The 22,319-nt window shown below is 49.0% G+C and overlaps 1 protein-coding gene across 2 annotated transcripts in view; it reads right to left on the reverse strand.

Annotated features, from left to right (window-relative positions):
* The window catches only part of CELSR2 (cadherin EGF LAG seven-pass G-type receptor 2), a 110,913-nt gene that overhangs the window by 25,877 nt on the left and 62,717 nt on the right, over window positions 1-22,319 (reverse strand). For both annotated transcript variants that reach the window (XM_053392861.1, XM_053392860.1), the window contains exons 4-13: window positions 18,926-19,041; window positions 18,528-18,616; window positions 7,962-8,119; window positions 6,663-6,826; window positions 6,233-6,358; window positions 3,809-3,975; window positions 3,425-3,610; window positions 2,861-2,974; window positions 1,369-1,543; window positions 53-194 (exon numbers count right to left, since the gene is read on the reverse strand). In XM_053392861.1, the coding sequence (XP_053248836.1) occupies window positions 53-194; window positions 1,369-1,543; window positions 2,861-2,974; window positions 3,425-3,610; window positions 3,809-3,975; window positions 6,233-6,358; window positions 6,663-6,826; window positions 7,962-8,119; window positions 18,528-18,616; window positions 18,926-19,041 (1,437 nt within the window). The remainder of the gene's footprint in view (window positions 1-52; window positions 195-1,368; window positions 1,544-2,860; window positions 2,975-3,424; window positions 3,611-3,808; window positions 3,976-6,232; window positions 6,359-6,662; window positions 6,827-7,961; window positions 8,120-18,527; window positions 18,617-18,925; window positions 19,042-22,319) is intronic.

Raw genomic sequence — 22,319 nt, forward strand, 5'->3', positions numbered from 1 at the left:
CCCATGCACACCCACCAGATGCCCTTTCGCAGAGCAGCAGGAGGCAACTCACTTGTTCTCGCAGTATGGCCCAAAGTAGTTGTCCGGACACTCGCAGGTGTAGCCATGGGAGGAGCTGGGCTTGCGGGCGCATACGGCTTGATGCTCACAAGGGTTGAGTGAGCAGACATTGGCACAACTGTCACCGTAGTAGCCTGAAGCAGCAAGGGGAAAACCTTGAGCCCTATGTCATCCTCACCAGTGTAACTCTGGCCAGAAACTCCAGCATAAGGGTGAATGGAGGACACCCCAAACAAGAGTTTCCGGCTGGGCACAGAAGGAAGGGAACCACCTGTCAGGGACTGGACTGAGGAGGGATGGTGGAAACCTCCTCCCCTCCTCCTGAACCTTCCAGAGAAGAGGAAGACAGTATAGATTTACAACAGTGGTTTGCAGAACGTCACAGCTCAGAGGTAGATAAGGGACAAAGTTGGGAAATAATGGGAGAAGAAGAGGAGGGGAAAGCAGAGCTGGAGCAGCTGGCTGACACGTCATCACTAGAAAGCATTCCAGACCCCCCTTCTCCCATAACCCGGAAAGCATTGAAAGTAGGAGAGCAAAGAGCTAGGAGGCAAATGGCCTTAAGCGGCCACTGTAAGGTGGGTGGTGTGGTGACAACTGAGGAGAGAAAGGGGGTGGAGATTACTCAGAGGAATGCTATTACTCCAAGAGGCAACATTTCTAAGCCTCTCTCTGTGTGAATATTGAGCAAAAGACAATGGTAAGAGCTTCCTTGTCTATTTCTGGCAGCCTGCCGTTGGGGGGGGGGGTCAGATTCCCTGATGCCTGACACCACCCCTCAAGGTGCAGTAAAGAGTAACAGCTGCAGATGAGAGGGATGGCTGGAGAGAGGGGAAGCAGGCTGGGATTCATCCCTAAGCCTGGATTGCACGGTCTCTGAGGTCATTAGAGGTGAGGAACATGTGGACCTCCAGATATGCCTGAAGTACAACTCCCATCATCTCCAGCATGTAGAGCCAATGGCCAGGGTGTTGTTGTTCAGAAGTTCAGGTGGAATCACAGCTAGCTCTGATACAATGAAAACGAGGCTCCATCTCTGCAGTATCTGCAGAAGTGTGCATGCACACAAAAGCTCATACCAATGACAAACTTCGATGGTCTCTAAGGTGCTGCTGGAAGGATTTTTTTTTTATTTTGCTTCGTACAGGCACCCTGTGTACCTAGTTAACCCTAATGGCTTAACTCACCCTGTATCACACAGTGCTAAACTTTGGAGGGTACCAGAGTGGAATCTCTCCAGTACTTCTTGGGGAAGAGCAGCAGCAACAGCTCTTCCATCGCCCCTTCTCTGCCCACTCCTCAACTGACCTGGGTCACAGCTGCAGGAGTAGCTGTCCCAATCGTCATTGCAGTAACTGTTGACAGGGCAGGGGTTGGAGTCACAGGGATCTGGGATACTGCAGCCACGTTCCACGTTCACTTTCTCAGCCTGGTTCACATTCAGGGCCACAGCACTGGCTGATGTCTCACCCATCCTTACACCCTGGGAATAAAGAGAACATGGGGGGTGGGGTGGGGGGGTCAGGTTGCAGCACCACAGAGATCCGGCTCTTAGAAGGGCAGACACCAGAACACTTGCATTTCCTGGTCGGAATTTGCTGGCTGTTGGTTATGTGTGAACTAACGGCACTTTCAGACTGGCACTATTTCTGAGTGGGATTCGATCACATCCCAGCAAATTCAGGCTGTGCAATTAAAGCTGAGTTGGATGAGCTCCTGCAAAGCAAATCAACTTCTCCAAAAGATCAAACTTTTTGCAAACAGGAAAGTAATGGATAACATTGGCTTGGTGCAACATTGTCTACAAATACTCATTAAATAGTTCGTGGCACCTAATCTCTCTGCAGACAAATTGGTCTGAATGCGCATTATAAACAGGTTGTCTGGAAGCAGCCTAAATGGCCCCCTTATTGGGAGCAAAAAAACATATCACAGAAATAAGTAAGTTAGACATGAACCACTGGAGAACTGCAGCCCCTAGATGGCGCTGTGCTCCCTGCAATAAAGTTGCACAGAATGAGTAAGGTCAGAGTTTGCACTTGGGAGAGTTGCACAAATCTGATAGCGATTCGATTTGTTCCAACATGCATCTTATCTGAGGTACCACACACTCGACCCATATCCATCTGCATGGCAGGCAAAACCAAATGTGGGCGTCTGAAAAAGTGGGGAGCAATAAAAAATAGTGCTGCTCTGAGATTGCTGGTGATCTTATTTTAAAAGGGACCATCAGTTACACCCTCCTTTCCTCCTGACAACAAAAAGAGAGTGATAAATGTATTATACAAATGCAATCTACAACCAATCAGCAGGCCTGCTTCAGCCACACTGTTCCAACCACATAGGGTTGGAGGGTGAGAGCGTATAATCAAATGATTGTTGAATTGTACAGCTGGAAGATACCCAACAGGTCATCTATTCCAGCCCCTGAAATGATGGTTGTCCTGACTGCAACTTTCCAGGTGGGGATTTGTGGCAGCTTCTAACTTTGTGCATATGCACACACACACACACACACAGGGAGAGAGAGAGAGAGAGAGAGAGAGAGAGAGAGAGAGAGAGAGAGAGAGAGAGAGAGAGAGATGCAGCCAGCCAGACAGGCATGGACCACCAGACACACAGATGCACAGAGAACACATGACACACAAAAATCTGCTTGGGCTAATTAGCCTGAGAAATATGTCCCTGGGAGGAAAGCTAATGGGAGAAGAGGCAGTGCCTGCGCCTGGCTCAACGTGGACCTGGGCATTACCTACAGCCCAGAATGGGGCCACTGATGCTGGCTCCTCACCCTGCTTACCTGCATGCAGCCACGGAAGCCTTGCTGCACTTCACCCTGCTCCCCAGGAATGCCGCCAACACTCAGGTTCCGCATTTTGAGTCCATGCAGCTCGCTGCTGATGTTGATTGCCACCTGGAGGACAGGTAAGAGACAAAGCAGCCATCTGGCATTGCTTTCCCCTGATATTTTGAAGAGGCCACAACACTTGAAGGGGCAAGGGAATAGAGGCAGGGCTTTTTTTCCAGAAGGAACTTGGGGGAATTCAGTTCCAGCACCTCTCAGGTGGGTTCAGGCACCTCTCAGGTGAGTGCCATTGCCATTCTAAAAGAACAAGGGAGTGGTGAGTGGCAGCACCTCTTTTTCTAGAAAAACAGCATTGGGTAGAGGTCAGGGGTGCAGGCCACTGGAAGGTAGGAAGGGGCTGGAACTAAAACAACAGTGCATGTTGGTTGATTCGGAGCAGGGAGGGACATGAGCAGAGCTTATGGGAAAGCGAGTCCAGTGTTAGAACAGCCTGGGAGAGAAGTCACAAAGCTGTTGTCGAGAAAGAATCTGAGGGTGAAGTCAACTCACTCCCCATACCTGATGCAAGCCGTAGTCAAAGGCCATTGTGGCTAAGCACTGGGCTTCTGGGTTGTCCCTGCTGCTGCGCAGCTCCAGTTGCATGTGATGCCAGTCCCCATCGTTCACCTTCACCTGGTGCAGCCGCAGGGCGGAGACCCGGCTGTTGGCACGGTACACAGTCATCAGCACATTCCCTTCACTCAGCTGGGAAAGAAGTAAGAAGCAGGTGAGCTGGCATTCTCACTATTGAGAGCAGTGCATCAATTGCGCCTGCTCCTGATAAGCTTGTGGAGCAGAGAACCCGCATCAGCTCCAACCTCTCTACTTCTTGCTTGTAGGTGAAGGCGGTCTTCTCCAGGCCACCGATCCACAGGGTGCTCCTGCCCTAGCTTGGAGACTTACCCACAAGGTGATGGTAGAATGCTGCCCGGCTGCCGCATGCAGGAGGACGCCGTTGCTCTGCCGAGTACGGAACATGAGTCCAATGTGCCATGGAAGGGTGATGACCAAGGCCAAGTTGTTCCAGATGACCATGCTGTTGCCCAGGAAGCGCTGGGGGTTTGCCATTTCTGCATGGTGGGAGACACAAGTCAGCAAAAGCAGGCATTGCTACACAGCAGAGCAATCGCCGGAATATGGGTCCTGCATGCATGTAAGCCACAGATTTCCAGTCACACCCTGCAACAAGGCTGCCAGCACAAGTCTGAAAGGCTGTATGCGCCTCCTGAGGCATGCTTGTGCAACTCTGGAACTCCCAGCTCCACTTTTGCTTTAAAAAAAACAGTAATAAAAGAAGGTTCTAGCCTTCAGGGTTACAGAGAGGCTTGGAAATATGGCAGGCTGATACATACAACCTTCTTTTCTTTTTATGCAACTCAGAACAATCATTGCAGGGTGAACTTTCCTCTTGATGCAGACATATTATTACGGCCTTTTGAAATCATTCTCATGGAGTAAGACAGCAAGTTATAAGATCCTATTACTTTTCTCTCCGGGGCACAATGGAGTACTAAATGTGCATTTATGCTGTAGCTTCCCTCCTGGGCCTAGAATAATGTTCTGGTGACAATTCAGAAGCAGAGGAGAAATTCCGGGGGGGGGGGGGAGCAATGTGGAGGAGAAACTCTGCATTGGCACCAAACACAGAGTGCTTTTTTCCTTCCAAGGAGGTGGCCATAGGAGTAAACAATGTCTACACAGCTTAAGCAGTGCATCATCTGACTGGCATGTCAAATGCATGTCAAATGAGTGCATCTGAGGCAGGGATGAAACTTATGGGTACAGCAGAAGGCCTTTGTTAATCCTTTCTCTCTCTCTCTCTCTCTCTCTCTCTCTCTCTCTCTCTCTCTGTGTGTGTGTGTGTGTGTGTGTGTAAATGAGAGGGAATGAGAGAAAAGGTGATATGCTCAACCCTTAGTGAATGCTGGAACCAGTGGAAGCAGTCACTAGACTGCCACAAGTGTAAGGACAAACATACTAGAGTTGTATTAATCCATCTCCTGACCCCTCCAGTGTAGGATGTTTGGAACACTGTGGGATAAACAGTATAGGAAGGGGAGGGGATGAGGGGGAATGCTAGCAGGTGGGGTCTGAACCCCCCCCCATCTTTATTGCCAGGCATTCTATGGGTTTGGGACAGGCAAAGGCAAACTCGGCCCTCCAGATGTTTTGGGACTACAACTCCCATCATCCCTGACCATTGGTCCTGCTAGCTAGGGATGATGGGAGTTGTAGTCCCAAAACATCTCGAGGGCCGAGTTTGCCTATGCCTGGTTTGCCTCCATCCCTAAAGCAGGGCCTGTCCCAGGCATGGGGAACCTGTGGCCCTGCAGAGGCTATTGGACTTCTGCTCCCTTCACCCCTGACCATTGGCCAGGATGGCTGGCTGGAACTGTTGGGAGGTGAAGCTCTACAATATCTGACAGGTGAAGTACTTCTCAACCTGTGGGTCCCCAGATGTTATTGGACTACAACTCCCATCATTCCTGAGCTCTGGCCTTGCTAGGTAGGGGTGATGGGAGTTCAACAACATCTGGGGACCCACAGGTTGAGAAAGGCTGAGTTAGAGGTTCCCCATCACTGGCCTAGACACCACCCCCTTGATCTTTTCCTGCTTATACTGAAGGACTAGACACCACCTTCAGCACAATGGCATTTGAGGCAACTGTGTCCTACGCAGCTGAGTAAACAGCTCCTGTTTACTTACACTACCAGGCCTTAACAGGAGCGTGTGAGCTACCTCTCACTCTGACACCCAGAAGTTATTATCACTACAACCCGGCATCCAACATTTTCTGGACTACTGTTGGATTATGTTGACAACGGCAGCAAAATCTTCTGAAGCTCATTAACTTAAATGGATGTTATGTCCTCCCTGCTACCCCAGCCCCACACATAGGGATTGAGACTGGACAGAGATAGTCTGTTAACATTCCACCCCTTATCCTCAGAAGAAAAAGGCAGCAAAAAGCCCCAACATCCTTGCTGCCCAACTATATGCAACATGAATCATGTGGTTTACTCTTGAGCGCAGCCCAGTTGGAGTGGTTCAGAAACTTCCCCCTATGCAAATTACAGGCACTGGAGATGGGGATGGCTCTGGATTGGGACCACCACTGAGGAGAATGAGAAGCCCCCTGCCCGCCCCACCCCTACACTGGGGTCCCAATCTGGATCATGGCCAACCCCACTCACTATTTCTGCAAGGGAAAATTCTGCGCTCAAAATACGTGATCAATTATATATGTAATTTGGCCTTCCATCTCCCAGGGACCATTCAAGCTGCCTTATCAGAGCTACCATGTCCCCATAGCCTCCCTTCTTTACCTTGCTTGCAGTCCTTGCCTCCAAAACCCAGGGGACATTCGCAGCTGAAGGTGTTCCACTGGTTGACACACGTGCCGCCATTGTGGCAAGTGTTGCTGTCACAAACGTTCTTCTTGGCTGAACAGCCTAGAGGAGAAAAGTGAGACGGCATTGGAAAGGATAAAGGCAGCAGAAGATGCTCCAGGGGTTAGGAATGGAGTGTCAAGGCAGGCAAGAGAGGAGGCAACTGATGAGAGTAATCAGGGACAGGACTGAAGCCCTTTTACAAAGACCCATCACTACACCACAACACACACACACACACACACACACACACACACAATGACACACCCAGCAATATTTTAAAAACAGTCAGTACTGCACTTTTCTTGCCAGTTTTGCATCCCTTGTATCAATTGGATCCATCCACTAGATATAACATAAGCCATACCTGGCACCGTCCCATTGTTGGCAATGAAGTCAGCCATGTCCACCTCTCGGTTATCAATCAGGAAGTCCCGAATACAGCCTACAAAGTGCCGGTTCCGTACTGGGAAGCTCTCGGGCAGGTCAGGAACGCCACCTAACAACAGTGGACCTGTCAAATCCAGGGACCTGGGAAGCCAAGACAGGAGTAACTCAGGAGGTCAAGCTCAACAGAGGGAATGGCAGATTAAAATACATCTTCTGACCCAATCATGGCTGGCATCACTGTGGTCTTTCAGGTCAAGTGATTGACATCATCAGAGCTATAGGTACCTAGATATGCAAGGAGCTTGGAAGAGTCCCACAATGGGGTAGCAAAGCTTTTAGCCTAGACTTGTCTCTGTCTGTGTAAAGTTGTAGTAGCAGAAGGTAGCTGGTGAAGACAAAGATGTCCAATAGCTCAACAGTGAAAAATAGTGCTGCCCAGAATACAGTCGTACCTGGGAACTCGAATACCTTGCAAGTTGAACGTTTTGGCTCCTGAACACCGCAAACGCAGAAGTGAATGTTCTGGCTTGTGAACGTTCTTTGGAACCCAAACATCCAACGCAGGTTCCGTGGGACCTTCCTGCAGCCAATCGGAAACCACGCCTTGGTTTCTGAACATTTTGGAAGTTGAACGGACTTCTGGAATGGATTCCGTTTGACTTCCAAGGTACAACTGTACAGCAATTATTTGACCCTGGAGGTCAGAGTGGTGAACCTTTTTGGCTCCAGGCAGTGGCGTAGCGTGGGTTGTCAGCACCCGGGGCAAGGCAAGTAATTTGCGCCCCCTAACCCGTGGATTTGCGCCCCCTAACCCTAACCCCCAGATGTTGCGCCCGGTGCGGCTGGGCCCCCCTGCACCCCCCACGCTACGCCACTGGCTCCAGGACCAGGATCCTTATCCTTACCCTCTAGGGCCAAATGTATCAGCTGGGCAGGACCACTGATCAGTCAATATCACATGGCTGACTAGCCTTCACTAGTCTCCCCATCCTTCACTTTTAGTCCCCAATCTTCAATCTCCACTCCATCAGCTGAAAGGTCATTAAGTGCAGAGGTCAAACTTCCCCAATTGCTCTACTGAGACCTCCAACTGCAGGATGAAGGTGGATTGTGAAAGCTAGAACAGGTGAACGCTATCCCACAGGGCATGATCCTAATAGGAATTTCCCCAGTGAACAATAAGCACAGTGGAGCCAGCCTGGCTCTAGCTATGTCTGCTCGTTCTTCATTTCTCCAGGCTCATTAGTTGTGTTTATAGCGCACATAAAATTCTTACTTCTTGGTGCCTGACTGTGTCCCTTGAGCTGAGCAAGAATAGTTTCCCAGCATGGAACCAAATTTCAAGGCCACGGAAGTGTCACAGTCATCCACTGTCACCACAGCTACCTTCTGGTCAGAGGGCCCCTGAGGAACTCCAGACATCCCCACGATGGGCTGTGGAGAAAAAGCAGAATCCTGATGCAGCCAAGTAATGGCCATGGCAGCACAATCAAAGGGCAAGCCAGGGAGAGCAAGGTATTGTCTAGACACGTGTTGTGGGACTATAACTCCCATCATCTATTGGCTGCGCTGGCTGGCGCTGATGGGAACTGGACTGCAACAACACCTGGAGGGCCACAGGTTCCCCATCTCTAGTCTAAGAGATGCCAGAGCAGGTGAAAGCTCTCTCCCAGCATCTCTTGAACTAAACGTAGGAGGAGAGGAAGCTGCCTTAGACCAAGGCAGGCCAATAGAAAAGCAGCGATGCAGGCAGCAGTTCTGGAAGGATCTTCAAGGAGCTGAATGTCTGGGGCAGACACTTGCAAAGCCCTCCACACATCTGGAATACTGAGCACTCAACAAGCGAGTGGAATTCTTCCCCTTGCAGTTTCACCTCATGTTTATGTGCGAAGCAGTGATTCTAACATAGCATATTAGAATCATTGTTTCACATGTAAACATGCCGTAAAACTTCACAGGGCAAAATTCCACCCTATTATCACCCGGCATTTAACAGTTGTAGGGAGAGAACCGGGGGCCAGAATTTGCTCTAGATTAATGAATCTACCATAAAAGACGGTTCTCTGTGTGTATGCTCCCCTGAGGAGAGCTGAACAATCTGATCTATAGGTATAGATCCAGGACACAAATACAGTGTCCCATATTGATCTAGCAGCAGACAATGCCCAGCTGCTTCCAATAAGTATCTCTCAGCAGCAAGAAGGATGAAAAGGCTCACTGTAAAAAAAGGGAGACCGGAGATTCTTGTGATGCCTAATTCTGCCACAGAACACACAGAAACACATACGTGACCCCTGTTTTAAAAAGCACTATGTAATCACAACACAAAGGAGAGGAATCATCTTGCAAAAGACTACAGAGGTGTGATGGACCTTTGATCTTAGGCAGTGCCTCTATCTGTACCAGTGCATTTTAAATGCAACACTTTCTTTTCTTGTATATTGTTCTTACTGTTCCTAAAGAGTTTGCATATATGTAATGTTTGTGCGTGCATGCTTGCGCATGCACAAACACACACACATTTAGTGCACACCTACTTCGCTCTCCCACGTGAACTAGGTCACTTAATGCATTCCGAGGGCAGTGTTGTTTTAATCTTTTTGACTTACGCCAAATGCATAGGCAACCAAAGTCAGATTCCTTTTTTAAAAAAATCAATTTATCGACCTACTGAATAGTTTGACCATAGTTCACACTTTCATAATGTTACAATTTCCCAGCCCCACTGAAAAGATTAAGGAAATAAATACAGCAGAAAATGTACACCACATCATATTAGTTATAGTAAGGCAGGAGTTGGGGAACATGTGCCCCAAAGGACGTTGTTGGACTCCCGCTCCTATTAGTCCTTAGTCAGCCTAGCCAATGATCAGGGATGACGGGAGTTGTAGTCCAACAGCATCTGGAGGGCCACAGGTTCCCCAACCATTGCAGGAAAGAGCCTCCAAAGCAATTAACACCATTAGATTTTTCAGATTTCCACAGAGCTGCCAATGTGCAGAGAGTGTTGTACAGATGACATGTTCATTCTTATTGACTTAACGTATTTTGCTAAGTGAGGAACAAAGTGCAAATATCTGTCAATAGCTTCTCCCCTTTTATACACAAAAATTGAGCAAGGGGAAAACTGGAGGAGAATCTACCATAAATTTTGGAAAGTTGTTTGTCTGATGGCTACGAATTTTGACACTTCTTAAGATATTGTAAACAACTTTTGCATGATGGTCCCCGATATCAAGGAGCAGGTTTCTGTCTATGTTTGGATACAACGGGACACCATTTTGAAGCAAGGTAGTGGTAGAGTGAACCTTTCAAAACTGCACTGGTTTTAACCACAAAGTTCAAAACGGCATTGATTTCTTGATTTCATAGAATTCCCAAGCCATATCACGAAAGAGACTGCTAGTGTGAAATAAGCAAGCATGTGCAAAATCAGGCGAGAAAGTAATCAAAGCCTAAGAGGGGTCTCTCTTGGGGGGTGGGAACTGGTGAAGAGTGTGCACAATCAGATGAAAAAATATGTTCCACTGGAGATTATATCTGTGTGCAGGTGCCTATTAAAGGATAATCCCAAAATTAACCCCACATTTGGCCACATGTTGTTCCCTTTTGTGATTTTCCTACTGCTGTTTCTTTTCCATTTCATCAGGCACAAAAGGTATATGAGTGCTTATTTAAATAAGCACGTCTATGTTCCACTAGCTTTTCACTGGTGGCAGTGGTTGGAATATTTATTTGTGGGGAACTTTTTGAAATAACGTGATTATATACCTCTGTGAATTTTGCGAAACTCTCTACGAAGATAACTGCATGTCACTTTAGCCAGCAAGTGACAGAGAGTGTGAGCTTCTGTCCTGGACCTCTTTTGTGTTTGCCCACTGGGCTGGCGTTCAGCCTAAGCCCCCCAACCCCACGCCTGGCGGGAGAAAATCACAGGTCATTGGTGACTCTCTTTTTTGGCGTGCGGGGCTGGACCGTAGAATCTCGAGAGCGATTCAAAGGCTGTGGCAAGGAAACATGACAGCTCCAAACAAAAGGAAATGCAGCTGGGGGAGAAGGAGGGGAGGGTGTGGCCATGGCAACAGGTCACAGCACAGCACCAAGGGACTGGCAGACAGCCCAAGCCTTCCCTCAGCTTTTGTGCCACTCCTTCCTCAGAACATGTAAAACAAATGGGGGGGGGGGAGAAAACAGCTCAAAACACAGCCCTTGCCTCAGCACCAGGATCAGCCAGGAAAGTTCCCCAGAGCTGGAATACTTTTCATGTTACTGCATGGAACTTGGTACAGGATAAGTAGCGAGGGTGGCCTGAGAAAGGATTAAGGTCTCTCTTTTGCACAAAAACTGCAAGCACCATGCATAATACTCTGGAACCTCGGTTTTTGAGCGTCTTGGAAGCCGAACAATTTGGAAACCGAATGCTGAAAACCCAGAAGTAATTGCTTTTGTTTTCCAACGCGCCTCGGAAGTCGAAAGGCTTTTCCTTTTTTCCCCATCGACTTTGCAGGCAGCCCATTGATCCTCGGTTTTCAAACATTTCAGAAGTCGAACGGTCTTCTGGAACGGATTACGTTCGAAAACCAAGGTACCACACATGAACAGCACCCATAATGTGTATTTTGTGCTGAGAAACAAGTTCCCAAGTATGAAAAGTATTATCCCCCCCCCATCTGTTTGCCTGGAGGAATTTTTTTTTTTTTTTACATGCAACAAAGAACCAGATGAGAAGCTATTTACAAGCCTGGAATAAGTTTATGCCAGAAATGCCCTGAAATCTAAGGACTTACAAGCCTTGGAAATGAACTTCTCCCTTCTAGCCAGAAAGCCAGTTTCGTAGCAGAGTGACAAGTCCTCAGGTAAACTCACCACCAAAGAAGTCACAAGACACACCCTTTTTCTTTTTTCTTTGAAGCCACGCAGGACAGAGAAATGCTGCGCTTAGGATCCCTCCAAAACTATTCTTCTTTTTATTGAGCATTCATTTTATTGAGCATTCATTGTTATTTGTACCCATAATATAACCAGGGAAGTTATATGCAATCAAGCCTTCAATGCCTCTTGAGCATTCAAAAGTTTTTGGGGTGTCATACTGCTTCACTCACAATAGGGGCATAGGGTAAAATCCTGTAAGTTTTCATTGCTATAGTGCAACAGAGCCCTTCCGGATGGCAATAATGCGGCAACATTGCAGAAGCACTGTAGAATGACTTATGAAGTGTGGACGATCCAATATAAACCACCCACTAATGCACTATTAGGGACGCGGGTGGCGCTGTGGGTAAAAGCCTCAGCGCCTAGGGCTTGCCGATCAAAAGGTCGGCGGTTCGAATCCCCGCGGCGGGGTGCGCTCCCGTTGCTCGGTCCCAGCGCCTGCCAACCTAGCAGTTCGAAAGCACCCCCGGGTGCAAGTAGATAAATAGGGACCGCTTTCTAGCGGGAAGGTAAACGGCGTTTCTGTGTGCGGCTCTGGCTCGCCAGAGCAGCAATGTCACGCTGGCCATGTGACCCGGAAGTGTCTCCGGACAGCGCTGGCCCCCGGCCTCTTGAGTGAGATGGGCGCACAACCCCAGAGTCTGGCAAGACTGGCCCGTACGGGCAGGGGTACCTTTACCTTAATGCACTATTATTGCATCAATGACATGTTACAGAGTATACCCACACCCACAAAACAAACCCTCAGAAACACCAGTCTGGAAGAAGATGCCTCACTTCCCATCACTACTTGTAATCAGAGTGCAGCTCAGCCCCCAGGAAAATTCAACAACACAAAGTTAGCGGCAAAGATCCAGGATTGCAGAAGGGCAGTTTTGCCCTCATTTGTGTGAACCACGACTGCACAAAGCTCATGTTGGGTTGGGTGAAACAGGACAAACTGCAAGATGAATCAATGGGCATAGCGTGGAACTTTAGCCGGGGATAAAAACTGGCTTCAAATATCAGTTCATCTTCCCTACTCCCACTGGGCAGCTAAGGGCCAAATGAAATGTGACTTTAAATGTGTTTTTTGCATTGTCTTATGCATTTTGCATAAGGTGACGATGTGGAGCTTAACCCTTCCCCACATGCTTAGATCCTAATTAATACTCTCCATCTTTGGGAAGAGCTAAGTGGAGTTTTCCACCTAATGCAAAATAACAGCACTGGAAGAGCTGGCGATTTTCATCAGGATCAAGGCAGGAGTGGGGGTCTCCCTCCCTGCCTGCGACAGTCCTAATCCTGTTCAAGTCCCACTGCTGTGGCTATTTGCATTTTAAAGCACCATGCCCATTAAATGCATTTAACGTCACATTTAATTTAGAGAAATGCTCCTGTTCACCAGGGCCATCCTTCGCTGTGCCCCCGGTCCAGGCTGCAGCAGCAACTCCTTCCAGTGCCTAAACAGATCCCACACTACACAGGCTCCTAGCCATAGCCCTGCTCAGAAAGACTCCACACCCCATCTCAAAGCACATGCCTGTCATGGAACCATAGCTGCAATGTCTGCTACATCTGTACTTTGGCCTTCTGTACTCTCAGGTTAGCATCAATGAGGGAGAATGAACCTTTGGGTTGAGAAATTCACAGCTGAGAGGGCATTTGGACCTGGATTTCCCCATTTCAAGCCCAATATTATTAGCCACTGTGTTGGCCGGCACTTCTGACCACAGTGCAACCAATGGGCTTGGCTGCCTCCGCCTCATTCTTTCTGTTTCTCACTCCAACAATGCAGCCCCAGCTCGAATCATCCCCTTGCCAGTTCCTGGTGAATCTCATGGCTATCCTGCTTTTGAAGGGCAGGATGTGAATCGTTCTGCTTCCGATCACCACCCCCAACCCCACTGTGTCTTTCCACCACAGCGGCCTCTGCAACTTTTACCTCCCATGTACATGTGCTCAATTCCATCCAACTGGCTGCATGGAATGAGATGTGCTAGAACGCCTGGAAATTCCCAAAGTGGGAACAAGGGAACTTAACTGGCCTCAGGCAAACCATGGGCTCCCCTACCATCATTTAATGGGGACAGTTGGAGGAAGCAGCACGCTGCTCTTCCTCCATGAAGAAGCAGCCCATTTGTGGAAAGAAAGACCTCACTTCCCAGGCATCCCAGCTCCTGCAGTTCAGCGGAGGAGGCAAGGCACCCTCAGGAGCTAGGCAGGCCCTCACATGCCTCGCCAGGGATTCACATTGGTTTTTATGTGCTGTGCTTCTTTCTCCGATACGAACAACAGAGAGGGAACGAAACCCAGAGACTGCTTGCCTTACCTAGAACCTAAAGGGGCATAAACAGCAGTGGAGCATCTGGGGATGGGCAGAGCAGGGAGGAACCCAGGGAGGTGCCCAGCCACTGCTTCAAGGGCACACTCAGGCCCTTGTGTGCCACAGCCCAGCAGAGGAGAGGCGCAGCAATGCTGCCTCCGCCTCTCCTCCTCTCCGTCCCTGCTTGACCTAGGAGTGGAGCTGTGGGTGGCTGGCTGCGTTGGGCTGTCGCTCGCATGCCGGAACCATATTGTAAACCGCCCTGCGATCCTCAGAGGCAAGGTGGTCTACAATTTAAATAAATAAATAAATAGGCCCATTAGCTTCAATAGGTGTACTTAGCTGCTCTTAATTACCAGGATAGCCTCTGTTTGGCAGGGAAAGAAAGTCTGTGGCAATATTTCCGCAAATGAACTCAGGTGAGGGCTAGTGTGGGTGCAACTTGGAGGAACACAGTGCTGTGTGTGGCATGGTGGTGCCACATCTTCCCTCTTGCCCTGGAGTTCCAGCTCAGGATCCTGCCCTCCAGGCCACCAAACCGGCCACAGCATTTCAGCTCACTTTCCTCCAATTCTGTTGCATTTAACTCATTCTTCCTTGGCACTCTATGCACGTGCAAGCTATGCCAGAGGCCTGAAACCCACATTTGTCCTTTGGTTGCTTGTGGGGCGCCTACCCCATTGAAAGCAGCAGGATGGAGAGCTCTGGGGTCAGGAGCTGTCTATGTGCAGCACTGGCTGCAGGCACCGGGAATCTGGCCCCCCGCCACGTGAGATAGCAGGAAGTAAATTGTCTGCTGGCACAGAGACAGAGTGCCTGGGTGAAGCTGCTGCAGGCAATCCAGCTCATCGGTACTGACGCCAGTCTCCAGGAACATTCCCAGGAGTGGGAGGGCCAACACCCTGTCCCAACTAAAGGGCTGTCAAGCGGGAGCATGCAGCCGGACTCCCCTGGACTCCTGCAGGGGCCTCCAGCCCGGCTGCTCAGGGATGCACACCCACAGCAAAGGGCTCACTATCTCTCTCCCACTCATTAACTCCCTCTAATTAGTGGGGGGAGGAGTTGGCAACTTGAAGGAACAGGAGACTAATTGTGCAGCCTCACATTTATCATCTGTCTAATACAGGGGTGGGGAACCTTTTGGGCCTAGTGGGCCAGATCCTTATCTGTCCCCACCCCACGGTGAGTGATTGGCAGATGGGTCGTCCTGCCCACCTGTCAAAGTCCCCAGCGCAGTGCTTTCCAAGCCCTGGGTGCCAGGTGCTTGGGAACTGTAGCGTGGGGGACTTTGCCAGTCCTGTGCTCTGCAAAGTATCGAGGACAAAGTTAGTAAAGCTGATTTCTGCAGCGATTGGCTGCACAACAGGGTTCTTGATAGGCAACACAACCGTGTCACCAATCCAGCAGGCCTGAACTCACCATCCCTCAGCAGCTGGGAAGTGACTTCAAACTGGCTTTCTGAGGAAATCAGCTGCATAATCAAGTTCCTCACAAGCCAACCCAGCTGCATCTCTACATGCTCCACATTTTGTCACAAGGTTGTCAGGCGTGGGGCCAGTGGGTGTGCTAAGTAGAAGCACCTGAGCCAGGCCAAATTTGGCTTGCATTCCTGTGGTTCCCCACCTCTGAGTGTAACACAGTGCTGGTGCTAAATGTGTTAAGCTCTAGTTATCTGATTCCCTTGTGTGTACATCCAGTTCCTGTGCAGCACAGCCTTGTGTGGTCATTACTGCGTACCTCAAAGAAGGACACTAGTACAGTACCCAAAATTTTAATCATGTGGTAACCAGATGACCAACTGATTGGCCTGACAGAGTTCTCAGGGAAGGATTGGAAGACTGGGGCCCTGTTTGAGTCCCAGGAAGGTGAGACCTCAGTTCACCATCTTTCTATGTACAACTTTGGTTAAGTTTCTCTGCCCAGGAGACAATGACAAACCCAGCAGTACTGCACTTTGGTGCCTATGAAGTGATTCCTTATATCAAGTGGGGCTGCTGGTGGTCTAGGCTAGCTGTTCAGAGGACTGACTGTGGATCCAGGCCGGGGGACTCTTTGTCAGGCTAAGCTCCTTCAGAGTTTGGGAGGAAGAAAATGGAACGGGAAACCAAATGAGCCATAATTCCCCCCCCCCCCGGGGAACGGAGGACTAGGCAAGCACACAAGGGCACAGCAAGTGGGCACGGCAGGGAAGGGCTTCTCGTGAGAGGTTGCATGGCAATTTCTGGCCACCGCCTTGTTCCCCACCTCCAAATCGGTGAGACAGCAACTCCTGACCCCTGCGCCGTTCCAGTCCCCTGGGCTGCCCCAAGCATATTAACTGGAAGCAAGCAGCTGCTTTGCGACAATTGCACCAGCTGCTCACCTCCTCCTGCCCCCTGTCAGCAGCCTCCTCATTAGAGACTAGCTTTTTGGGACTTCATCATGCTGAGACCACCAACCCTCCGTCCTCCTCCCCACCCCGCACAAAAGTCCCTGCGCTGAGGGCACTATGAATGCTAATGGCGGGGATCTTCTCGAGCCCAAAGGAGCCAGGAATTGGAGGCAGCAACCCCGTTACCAAAAGCTCCTGCTGGTCTTTGAATATTTCATGGCCCCAGAAGCCACCCTCACCCTATAAAGCAGGGAAGGTCTCTTACTGCAGGGAACAACAGAAATTGCCCATCTCTCTAAACATGGGGAAAGCTGGCAGGAATCCTCTACAGGCTGTCATGGGCTGGTGCTGACAATGCCACCATCTGCCCTGTTGTTCAGGGCAAATTGAATCCATTGCTAAGTCACATCATCAGTCGGGGCTGGTAGGGCAGATGGCAAGGAGGCCAACAGTAGGGGGAGCCAGAGGCAGCTAATTCTGGTTTTATCCCCTGCTGAGTTTTAAAAGAGCAATAGTGGGATAAAGGAGGAGGAAGGGGACAGGCAGTGGCACACCCTGGACTGGCTGTGAGTTATAAAGCAGGCTGGCAGAGGCTGGTGGAGGCCAGAATTAGGTTACTACTGAAGCGCCCCATTTGACCTAATGGATCATCCTCCACTGCATGTCACTTCTCCCTATACAATATTACAAAAATACAGACCCGGCTGTCTGTCCCTTCAGTGAAAACCTGTTTTAGCTCCATTAAACATTTTCCCAGCATTTCCCAGCCTCTCAGGCTGCCTGCACTTTCTGATCTGAAAAAGTCCTGAAGCATAAGTCACTGCTTCCCCTGAGCTGGGGAGGCTAACCACCAAGAGCCTGATATTGGCATATTTGCTTGTTTTGTTTTTAAGGGAAGTGCTTCCAGATAGCTTTAAAAAAATTTCCATGCCAATTTCTTTAAACTTGAAAAAGACGAACAGCTGTCATCAACAAGCAGCTTCCCCGTGTTCCTGAGGCTGCTAGAAAGTCCAGCTGAGGATATTATGGGGGTTTCAGGAAGCATAGGTACCCAAGAAGGCTGCAGAGGGCAGCCCATCAAAGAGATGATTTGTAGAATGAAAAAAAGGACACTCACACACATCCATGGGCCACCTTGAAAACAAGAAGTGTAAAAAAAAAACCAACCCTGCATATTTTGCTGATATTTTCCCTCCCCTGTGATAATTTTCAAATGCAACTTATTTTCTGATTCATTGCTGAAAAACAGTAAAAAGAAGCAGAAGACATTTTTGGCACAACACTAGGAATCATCTCACTGGTGTTCCATTGTCTCACCTTCTCCCACTCACATGCATCCAGACCTCTGCTGCCAAAAATATTCACCTCTGTTGCTGCTCTGACCATGTGACTTCCATCTTTAAATCCCTACCTTGGCTTCCTGCCTACTCTCAGATCCCTCACAAGCTTCTGGTACCCAGTGACCCTGCCCCTCCATCCTCTCTCTGTGCTTATTTCCCAGCACATCCCTTCCTGTGACCTTTGCTTGATCAGCTCCACCACCCTCACCATCCAAAGGTCCCCTGACCCTCAAAATGACTCTCTCCATTTCCCCTTGTTATCCCTGGAACTGCTTCTTGGAATGCCTCCATGAAACCATCTCCCTCCTCAAACCTCACCTTTTTCGGGAAGCCGTTGGATCATTTTCCTAGTCCAGGCATGGGAACCCTTTGGCCCTCCAGATGTAGCTCCCATCATTCCTGGCCATTGACTACGCTTGCTAGGGCTGATGAGCGTTGCAGTTTGGCAACATCTGGAGGGCCAAAGGCTCCCCATGCTTGGCCTGGTCCCTTATTTTAATAGTCAAAGTACATGGGCTTGAAATAATCCCATATTCCTCTCTGCCTGCTCATGATTTCACTGCCTGCCACATGCTTCCTCCAGTGCACCCATGTTTGGCTGTAAGTGCCTTGGGGCAGGGACCTGTCAACCTTCTTCTCTGTAAAGCGCCATGTATGAAGATGGCCCTGAATTAAAAGTGAGGGGGGAGATGAGCTGGGCACAGCACCAGCAGGCCTGTTCAGGATGAAAGAGTTTTATACTCATAGAATTGTAGAGTTGGAAGGAATTACGAGCGCCCTCTAGTTCAACCCCCTGCAAATGCAGGAATCTTTTGCCCAACATGGCGCTCGAACCCACAACCCTGAGATTAAGAGTTTCATGCTCTACCGACTGAGCTATCCAGTGAGACTTACCTTGTTGTAGTAGTGCAGGTGGACGGTGTGCCACTGCCCATCACTCACGCCCCCAGGGATGAACGGGGCTACTGTGCTTGTTGCCTCTCCTGAGGAAGAGATGAAGCACAACTCAGAGAGGGAGGAAAGACTCTTGAGAAGAGAATGCCTCTCCTTGCCACCATTTCCCATAAGGGCTCTGAAGGAGGAGCACCTACGCTAACAGTCGCAGCACTGGGGCAGGTAAAATCCTGCAGCAGAGGTGAAGAAGAGATGGGAAGGCTTGGAGATAACGGGGTAAGAAGCAGAGGCTGATGGGTTAGGAAAACAAGGCCTGGCAAGGGAATTTCAACACTGCTGGGACGTAAGGTGGGATGAGCAGAAGCAGAAAAGCCAAGGGGGTTGGAGAGAAACCATACCTGCTGAGAAAGTCAGCTGAACTTGCTCCTGGACAATCTCCAGGGCGACAAAATCATGTCGCTCATTGAAGCGCCCGTTGTAGAGGAGTAGCCCATCCCGTTCCTTAGTGGCAAACCTGCCAAACAGAAGAGAATGGTGAGCCCCTGTACCCAGGATCCAGCATCTCAAGACAAGGCAGTAGACAGAGCTCACGTGATTGATGGGAAGGCAACAAATATAATGCCTGTCTGGACAGAATCTATAGTCCATGAGTGGAGAACCCTTTTGCACAGTGACCCAGAAAAACCGGACATCCAATTTCCCCCCACAAGAGTACAGCAGCACAAACACATTTTTTTCCGGTACACAGGCCCACCCCACCCCCAGCACATCTTTTAGGCTCTGTGATCTTGTGCGGGAGCACAGATGGGAAGATACACATCCCGGTTTTGGGACCCAACATTTTGGAGGATATGTTTTTGGCTCAGCAGGCCAGTTCCTTATTGGGATCTAGCCTTGCAGGCTGAATTTGGCAAGTGGTTGGGGTTGCCTATCTGTCATTCACCTGACACCACAATGACATCAGGTGCCACCACACACACCCAATCCAGAAGGCTTCAGCTCTACCACACATCAGTGGATGGGCAGTAGAGCTAAGCAAGGCCTGCTTTCCCTTGCAAATGAACAATCAAGGCTCGTAATTGTGCGCTGGAAGCCACGTCTCTATCTGCCCTACCCCTGAAGCTACATATGGTGTGGTTTGGGGTAAACGGCCTTGTGGGTCAACTCTGAACCCCCGGCGAGCCAAGTGTAGCACACAGGCCAGATGTCCTTCCACCCCTGGCATATGCCATCATCTAGCCCGTGATGGCCTTCTGCATTCTACACAGGACTAACAGTCCAGTCTCTCTAAAATTAATGGATACAAATCTAACATCAGAAACTGCCCCCCCAAAAAAACTAGTGGGGGAAGTTTTCAACCTCCCAGGACACTCTTCAATTGACCTTAGTTTGTCTATATTTGAACAAAGGAACTTCAGAGGAAGACTGCAATGTAAAACTGCTGGATTACAATTGATGAAGTTCAATGTTAGCAGTCATGGACTGAATCAGGACAATGGGTTTTTATCACACTATTGATGTGCCAGTGGTAGGGTGTCTGTGCTAACATCAAGTGTTTTGTCAATGGCCACTGTTAATCATGTAATGATCACTGTCTCGGTACTTTTTGTATTTCATTGCCTTCTGACTTTACTGTTTGCATTCTCAACCACCTCACCTGCAACCATGCATGTCAATTCAGAATAATACATCCTGCATCTGATGAAGCCCCCATGAAAGTGTATACCTTAATAAATCTGTTAGTCTTTAAGGTAACACAAGATTCTTTATGGATTGTGAGGGGGAGAGTTTAGGAAAGCAAAGACCTTTTGATTCCTTCAGACTCACACACAGTACAGCTGTATATACGACATGGGGAACTGGATCCTGGGACCCTAAACTTTTATCCTCTGCATGCATTCACACACAGAGGCAGATCATAGGCACCAAGCAGCTGGGAGCTCTTCCTGCATGTGTGCGTGCTGCTGTAAACAGACCTGCATGTGACAAGCAACATGCAGGAATTGCACATGGAATACCTGGTGAAGGAATCTGCCATGTGTGAAGTCACCCTGACCCTGAGCTGTGTGTTGCTAGGTTGCCAATGATTTCCCCAAGCAAGTAAGCCTAGCCTAACAAAGGCATTCCTTTGTGATTAGGTGTGCGGCTCCCTCACACAAAGGAGCGCCCAAGTAGGCTGGCTCAACCGTGATTCATCCTGGCACCCTTCCCCCTCCTCAACCCTCCATTCATTCCTTTTGGCTGCATGTGGCTCTGTGAGTAAACAGAGCCAGGGACGAGAGCAAGGGGCTAAGTGTGGAGGCTGAGCATACAAAAGCAGTTCTTCCACCGTGCAGCTCTATAGACCCATCAGGAAGATGCCCGTGTGGAATTTCAAATAGCCACTGTTGTCAGATGATGGGCGTCTGCACATAATTACAAGAACTCCATCAACTCCTCCCAAAACACAAATTCCGGACTTACAAATTGTAGCGCAGGGGTGGGCAGACTTTGGACTTGAGGGTCTACTTTGTTTCCTCCCCCCTAGAACCTGATTTCCACCAACCAAAACAATGGCTGGTGGAACACAGAACTAAGGAACAGGGCACCTCTGAGCAAATGCTCAACTCAGAAATTTATTTTCAGTCCCAGCAGAGCTAAGCTCAGTCCTGCGTTCCTTTAACTGAAGAACTACAACCTGACATACTGATTCTCTGCAGCCAGAGCTTCCTTTCCTTCTAGCTTCCTGCCAACCTTCCTGGTGGAGCAAAAGTAATGCAGTTGCTGGTATTGTGCTATATAGCTTCATGTCTTCAGGTCAGGAATGGAGAGCGATGGAAAAATGGAATAGGGGAATTAAAAGGTCTTGATAAACAAGCCTGATCCCATTCGTAGGTGCCACACAGCTCCTTCCTCTTTCTGCTGCCAAATTGCTAAAGGGAAATTGTGTCATCTTCCCTCATATTTTGGGAACTCTGCTGCTTCCTGGAAAAGGGTCAGAAAGGGGCAACTTAAATGATGGAGCAGCTCCCCTAGGAGGAAAGGCAGCAAGAAATGGATGTTTTCCTGGGCATTTGGGCAGCACCAATAATTAGATGTTGTTACTCAATGTTTTTATGTATTTTTATTGCTGTATTTTAGTCTTGTTCTTGAAATTGCTCCGGGACTTTTTGTTGTAGGAAGTGATTCACACATTCAACGAACCTCACCTAACATTTATTTATTTATTTATTTATTTACTTACTTACTTATTTATTTTTGTGCCATTTTTTTTCTTTTTCCTGTACACCATTTTTCAGGCAGACCTCACAAAGCAGTTTACATAAGATTATTACAGCAAAAGGCATAATCGTGGGGGGGGGGGGTTAAGTTACTACAGTACAGAAAAGACAACTTGTTTGCTTAGAAAAAGCTGCCACAGTTTCTTCTCACTTCATCCAGGGCAAAATGGCAGCACCTCAGATGCTCCTGTGGCAGCAGCTGTGAGGAAAGAAGGGCCACTGTGGGAGCAGGCCCAACCCAGCAAGCATCTTCTCATGTGCTTACCTCCATCTTGCCAATCATCTATATTTGAACTTAACTGAATTCGGTGCAAGTCAAGAAACTAGGTGGGGAATAAGAACACAAGAATTGCCTGCTGGATCAGACCAATAGCCCACCTAGTCCAGCACCCTGTTCTCACAGTGACAAGACTAGATGCCTGTGGGGAATCCGCAAGCAGGAGTCAGCCACCAGCCCTCTCCCCTCCTGTGGTTTCCAGCATCTGGTATTTGGAAGCATTTCTGCCGCCAACTGTGTGAGGCAGAGCATGGC

The sequence above is a fragment of the Podarcis raffonei genome, chromosome 6 (genome assembly GCF_027172205.1).
Source record: "Podarcis raffonei isolate rPodRaf1 chromosome 6, rPodRaf1.pri, whole genome shotgun sequence".
NCBI lineage: Eukaryota > Metazoa > Chordata > Lepidosauria > Squamata > Lacertidae > Podarcis > Podarcis raffonei.